This window comes from Dicentrarchus labrax, unplaced genomic scaffold, assembly GCF_905237075.1.
Source record: "Dicentrarchus labrax unplaced genomic scaffold, dlabrax2021, whole genome shotgun sequence".
Taxonomy (NCBI): domain Eukaryota; kingdom Metazoa; phylum Chordata; class Actinopteri; family Moronidae; genus Dicentrarchus; species Dicentrarchus labrax.
Genome location: NW_026136704.1, coordinates 29,791,668 through 29,798,509, shown reverse-complemented (window position 1 = coordinate 29,798,509; position 6,842 = coordinate 29,791,668). Strand labels below are relative to the sequence as shown.

The following is a 6,842-nucleotide window of genomic DNA, read 5'->3' as shown; positions in this document are numbered from 1 at the left end:
TGTCAAAACAAAAGCTTAAGGTTTACAAAGACAAACAAGCATCCCTTTGCTACTGTGAAGCTATCCCAAGCAAATGTTTTGTATTTTTTACTTAATGATTGCAACAACTGACCATAAGTTTTCAAAACTGGAACTTTACCAGCTCTCAATATTTTCAGCACAAAGGCACTGAGTCACACACAAGTCATTTTCTATCCCTTAATGCTGCTGTCCCATTTATGACTTCATTCGATTAACCAGCTGAGCGTTCTGGTGGACGCCACGTCACCTATGAGCCGTCACAGCTGTGCTTCTTGAGCTGCCTGGAGTCAGAGAAGCCCCGGCTGCACTGCTGGCACGTGTAGAGCTTCTGCCCGGTGTGGACCTGCATGTGGGACTTGAGCTGATTCGACTGGTGGAACTTCCTCTCACAGTACATACATTCAAACGGCTTCTCCCCCGTGTGGATGCGCACGTGTCTGTAGAAGTTTCCGTCTGTCCTGAAGGCCTTTCCGCACTGGTCGCACTTGTACGGTTTCTCACCGGTGTGAATCCGCTCGTGCGCCTTCAGACTACCGGCGTTGAAAAATCTCTTCCCGCACACATCGCAAACAAACGGCTTCTCCCCCGAGTGGCTCCTCTGGTGATAGCTGAAAGAGTATTTGTTATGGAAAGACTTCCCACATATGCTGCAGTTGAACTCCTTCTGCTCACTGTGGCCCTTTTCGTGAATTTTGAGAGAAGACGCGGCGCTGAAACCTCTCAGACATATTTTGCAGCTGAACGGTTTAACCGAGGACTTGTTTCGCCCTCTCGTCTGGAGAAATCTCTGTGTGCCGTCGGATTCCTCGTTCCTGTCGGCGTGCACGTACCTCTGATGGATCAGCAGCCTGCAGTTGAAGAGGAAGGTCTTCCCGCAGAGATCACACATAAACGGTTTTCTGGCCCCGTGGATGAGCATGTGGGACTTCAGCTTGGTGTTGTCCGAGAAGCTCTTTCCACACTCCTGGCAGGTGAACGGTTTCTCTCCTGTGTGAATGCGAAGGTGCCTCTTGAGGTTGTTATTGAGGCTGAACCTCGCTCCACATATGTGACAGGTGAACGGTTTCTCCCCGGTGTGGACTATGCTGTGTCTTTTCAGAGCGGTGCCGGTCCTGTACGACCGGTTGCACACGGTGCACTTGAACGGAGTGACGCCCGTGTGCTTCCTCTTATGCACAGTCAGGGAGTGCGCATATTTGAAAGTCTCCTCGCACATTGTGCACTTGTATTTTTTGGCGTTCGTGTGCACCATCTGGTGGAAGCGAAGGGTGTCTTTACTCTTGAACTCCTTCCCACATGTTGCACAGCTGAACGGTCTCTCCTCGGAGTGCACGGCCATGTGACATTTCAGGTGAACCGACGACTTGAAGGTCTTGTCACAAAGCTGACACTTGAGCATTTGTTTCCTCTTCTCGTGGCGCAACAGGTGGTTTTCCAGGGATGGTTTAATCCGGAACGTTTTCCCACACTGATCGCAGGTGAACGGCTTTGGCGGTTTCGACCGCTCGTGGCGCTTCAGGTGGTTCTGAAGCGACTGCTCTTTTCTGAACGATTTCTTACACTGATGACAGGGGAAGGGCAACGGGGCTTTACTCGCCTCGTGACGCAAAAGGTGATTTTCCAGAGACTTCTTTTCGAGGAAACTTCTGCCACACTGCTCACAAGGAAAAGGCTTCTTGTGGACCTTCATGTGTTTCTTCAGTTCGCCTTTCCAATGAAAACTGACGGCACAGTGCTCACAGGAGAACCGCTTCACTGTCCGCGACTCTTTGTTTTTAAACCTTTTTCCCGGCACTCCAACTGACTGGATTTTTTTCTCCTCAGCGCTGTTGTCAGTGGAAACTGGAAATGGAGGACAGAAATTTAAATAATTAGTCTATTATTATTATTATTATTATTATTAGATTTCATGTGTCCTCTGACCTATTCGAGTTCCTTTCCAAACTTTAATATTATGATCACATCAAAAGAAGCAACAGGCTGAAGGTTAATCGTACCTTCTTCACTTTTAGAGGTTGCTCTCCTGGTCCTCCTCGTTCTCCCTGAAGGTGCCTCTTCTGCAGATTTCTGTGATGCAAAAGGAAAGAAAAATTTGGATTAAAAAGTTGGTTGTACACAATTACAATCAGCACCCCAAAAGTGAGAGGTTTAATTCCTAAGGATTACATTCCTGTTTATATGGAAACTGGAAACATTTGAGAATAATTCCCGACTCTGTTGCTTAAAGACAGCAGCACTACACTTAAAGTGCATACAGTATCTCCACCAGGGTCGGAAATAAACACCACTGAGATACAGCTGACAAGTATACAGGCACTTTGCCAGGTCCAAACCAGTATCATCTTATTTTTAAAACAAAAACAGCACAGGAAATTTTTAAGACATTGTTCATTCTTCAAGACAAATCTAAATCTACAGAGTTAAACCTCAGACAGCACGGAGACAACCGACCTTTTCCTGTGTTGAGTCGATACCACTGACGATGCTGGAGTCTGGACTGGGGACGTCTTGAGGCGTAGACCCCGGCGAGGCTGCCGGTTTGAGGATGAGCTGCGTTGTTCCCGTCGTCTCAGATCCAGCCGTTGCCGGGGGCTGAGAAACAACTTGGCTGGCACCCACCAGCAGCACCGTGGGAGCAGAGCTGACTCTGCCAACAAACACCATCGGGGCTACTGCAGGTTTAGGGGCAGTCTCGGACACAGCTGTGGAGCCGGGAACGGCTTCTGTGCTTCCTGCTGGAACTGGAGGAGAGTCGGAGGTGGATTCATCCGCAGCAACCAGAGGGGCAGCAGGACTGGTGGAGGCAGACAACACTGGTGCTCCTGCGACACAGAGAGATAAGATTTCATATCAAATTAATTAATATTCACCAGTGTAATGTGTTCGTCACGTGGCTCATGAAACAAAGGATTAATTCATGTATAAATTGGTAAACTGGGACATGTAGAATAGGATAGTACGCAGGTGTAATACTGTGAGGAGAAAAACTACCAAGATTCACTTCTCAAATGTGCTAATCAATCGATCCCCATTAATCCAACATTGTCATACTAATCGATAATGGAATTAATGTTAGTTGCAGCATTAACTGAAAGCCTCTCATTAGCAGATTAAAATAAACTTCATGCCTTTGTTGAACCACAAATCCTCACTTTTCCTCCCAGTTGATGTTTTTAAACTCTAAAATGATGTGGTAATCAGACTGATTGATTGATTGATTGATGGATGGATGACTGCCCTCCTCACCCATCAGTGAGCCCTCCTGCAGCAGGATGTGAGTCGGGCCTCCCTGTGTCTTGCTGCTGCTGCTGCTGCTGCTGCTGCTGCTGCTCTCACTACTGATGCTCTTCAGCTCCTTCTCCAGCTGCTCCATCTCTCTGCCCAGCTGACCCACTCTGGCCTCCAGCTCCTGCTCCAGCTGCCCGGCTTTCCTCTGCAGCACATCCTCCAGCTGCTCCACTTTGGCCCGCAGAGCCTCGTTCTCCTCGAACAGCTCCGAGGAGAACTCCGTGAACACTTTGTGGATCTGAACCACCAGACACTTCTCTATGTCCTGGATTTCGCCGAGCTTCGCCTCTTCCCACTCCGCGTTTGGCGCCTCTTTCGCCCAGACGTCCCTGAAAACGGACACGGTCGCCTGGATAGCGACTTCCACGACAGACGCCACTTCGCTGCCGAACCTCGCCTCCATGTTTCTTCCGTCTACTTAAACACTCTCAGCGCCGCTGTGTTCGCCAGGTCGTAACGCATTTTCAAAGTAAAACAGTAACTCGAGACAAGCAGACAGCTTTTAGAGTCAACGACAATCTTTCTTCCGCGTAAACAGAAACGTTTGCTGTCCTACATGGCGGCCTGTGCGTTCCTCTAAAGGCTCCGTGTTCCGCATCCGCTTCCGATGTCACGTTTTCATTTCAAAATAAAAGCTCCAGACACGCTACCAAAAGCTACATGCAATAACACCGATATATTGTAGAAAAAAGAAACGTTAATTACCCATTAAAGTAGTGGGGTTTAAATATATGTTCTGGAGTAGCATATCGCTAATTTGTGAGTGTGATCTAGCTGACTCTTTGTGTGTGTTTTTACAAAACTGCCCCCCCCCAGTACAGCCTTTTGTCTACTGAAATACATTTGATGGGAATGTATCTTATGTAAACTAATTTATTGTACACTTCTTGTACGTTTCAAGTTAAATATCCTCTTCAGACACGTTCTGAGACATAATTTGTGTCTGTTTCTTAAAATTATCATAATATTACTTCATTCTTATTGAAAATGAATGAATATGCAATACATTTTTCCTCCATAGTCCACTTAATAGAAAAGTGTAAAACTCTCACTGCACGTACGTACATCATTCTGCACAGTGAAGGTCAAACATCTCACAACAAGTGCGGTAATAATTACCTAACAACCCTAATCCTAAACATTCCTGTCTGTATCTGCTCATTGCAGTCAAGAGATGAAAAACACCTTCAACAGACTGAACACACAAAGATAAACCAGGGCTGGGGATCAAACGCAGTAATGAACACTGATGATCCACTGTACAATCTGTTCCTGTGGAATTCAGCCTATTATTAGGACTTGTGATTTAACTGGGACAGTTTTACTTCCATATGCTCCCAGTATCCTTAAAAGCACAGGTCAGAATAATTCAGTAACTTGTGCAATAGTGTAAAAAAGTGTGCATCCAGTCTACTTAAGGTGGCATTGGAGATATAAGTGTTACCTGGGCATTATATACTTAAATGTTTTCTTAGTTTTAAAGCTGTATACTAAAGGTAGTAGAGTTAACTTTATTATAAAAATAGCCATCTTTTGTGGCTCGATTGTTTAAGTCACGAACTCCAAGATGAGTGTACAGGAGCTCATCATTGGTCAAATTGAGTCCAAACAAACATCAGCAGAGAAAATTTGTGTTTTTAAAGGTAATTACAGTTTTTATTATTTGCCCTGGCTGCTGATGTGGGCCCATTGAGACACTGCATGCAACATTAGATAATGAAAGTAACTCGACTCGACTAAAAAGACACACACAAACATTATCTTTCAATATCACAATTTGTATTTATCAAGTCAAAGAAACGACTGTACAGAGCCAGTGATTCGCAGTTGGTTCTGACCATTTTATACATCAGTGGTTCATTCATTCACCCTTTTTCAATGTTGGTAGTTCGTGTTGGTATGTTACAGTGATTGCATAGTGGAGGGATGGGACTTCAAGACATGCACAGCAGTACCATAATAGAGACTATATCATTCATGCAACCTCTTTGTCCTGATGTGTTTGTGTGGAGGAGGTGGGATTCGTTTTCAACCCGGCTTCAAAACAGACTCAAAAAGGTTTAAACATAACAAAGACAAGGGGCAGTTTTCTCAGTGTCACCACGGATAAACTTACTTTCTTGTTTGTTTTTACAGAAAATGCTTCAAGAGCAAATACATTTGTACATTAGGTTGCTTTTGGCAGGCATACAGAGAGACAGACAGACTGAGGGCAGATAGACAGTGGTGCTCTGGGGTCCTGGAAGGAGAGAAAGTATGGTAGCAATTATTCTGTATTCAATCGTCAGCATCTCGGGCTGCTGTCCAAACTTTAACTGAAATAACATTTGGAAATAAATGAATCTGCAGGGAGAACATGAGGCTAGTGTTTCCCGCAGAAAGATGAGTTCAGGTGAAAGTTGATGTCAGAACTTACTCTACTGATGTTGCTTGAATCATCCTAAAGTGGCAAACCCTCCAAAAAAAAGTAAAACAAACACTACAAATAATTTACTAAGACTATCTGGCTCTATTTGGTGTTTGTGTGTTGCTAAAATTATCCGAAGAAAAAAGATGACAAGAGCTGCATAAAGTAGTTAAATCATGAAGTTTGCAAGGCTCCACATTTTCCTCGACACATGGAGCCTCATTAAGTGTAAAGCTGTGGATGGATATGATAGTCAAGATGGCTGCAAATGGGAAGAGATGAACAGAAACTAACGAGTGTTCATTAGTTTAAATGTAAAAAATGTTTGTGCTTTCTTTGTGTTAAAGAAGAGAGTCCATGTGTTTCTGTAATCCTGTGCAGTTTCATCAAGATTTGTGTTAGAAGAAACAAAAAGACAGAGACTCCGATATGCACTCCCAAAATGTTCAGTAAATAGAGCATGTAGTCCACCCAATAGTCAGTGTTACCATTAAATAATTAGATTATTTTAACAGCTTCATAGGTAACTAATAATGAACTGAAACTAAAGATTTTTAGTTCAAAGAATAAAACGTCACGTCTCAAGAGTCGTCACTCACCTTTTGACTGAACTGCACACGTTCTAATTAAAGTGTGGTTGAATTTACTGGTTGATTGTCCTCAGAATATGGAAACACATTTCTGTTAATGCATCTATGAGAAATGTTCACTTATCATATAAAATGTAGCTTATGCAGAGCATGTGACTTTGTGATGGTCGGCCCAAGTGAAAATATTCATTCTGAGAGTTTCTTATTATAATGACTAAGAAGCTAAGAAAAAAATGGTAGATTAAAATAAAAAAAACATAAATTATACTTAGAAACAAGCAGCAGTCTAGTTGGAGAATGATGAAGCGTGATGGGAGCTGGTCTCTCCTGGTAACATGTAAACAGAAGATGATGTATTTTAAGCAAAATATCAACACATGCTGTATGTAAAATGTGATAGTGGGTTTTTACAGCTGTTCTTTACAGTACTCAAGTTCGAAATTAAGCCTGAATTAGGGCTATAACTAACAACGTTTTCGATTAATCATTTGGTCGATAAAACATTAGAAAACAATGAAAATCCCCATCACAATCTC

At 43.5% G+C, this 6,842-nt stretch overlaps 1 protein-coding gene across 1 annotated transcript; it reads right to left on the bottom strand.

The window, feature by feature from the left end:
- Positions 1-72: 72 nt before the first annotated feature.
- LOC127362611 (oocyte zinc finger protein XlCOF6) lies at positions 73-3,896 on the bottom strand. Its single transcript, XM_051398576.1, has 4 exons — positions 3,268-3,896; positions 2,473-2,843; positions 2,019-2,088; positions 73-1,863 (listed from the first exon to the last, which is right to left on the bottom strand). Exons 1-4 carry the CDS (start codon positions 3,710-3,712, stop codon positions 269-271), a joined length of 2,481 nt encoding a protein of 826 aa, XP_051254536.1. The 5' UTR covers positions 3,713-3,896; the 3' UTR covers positions 73-268.
- Between the last annotated feature and the right edge of the window lie 2,946 nt (positions 3,897-6,842).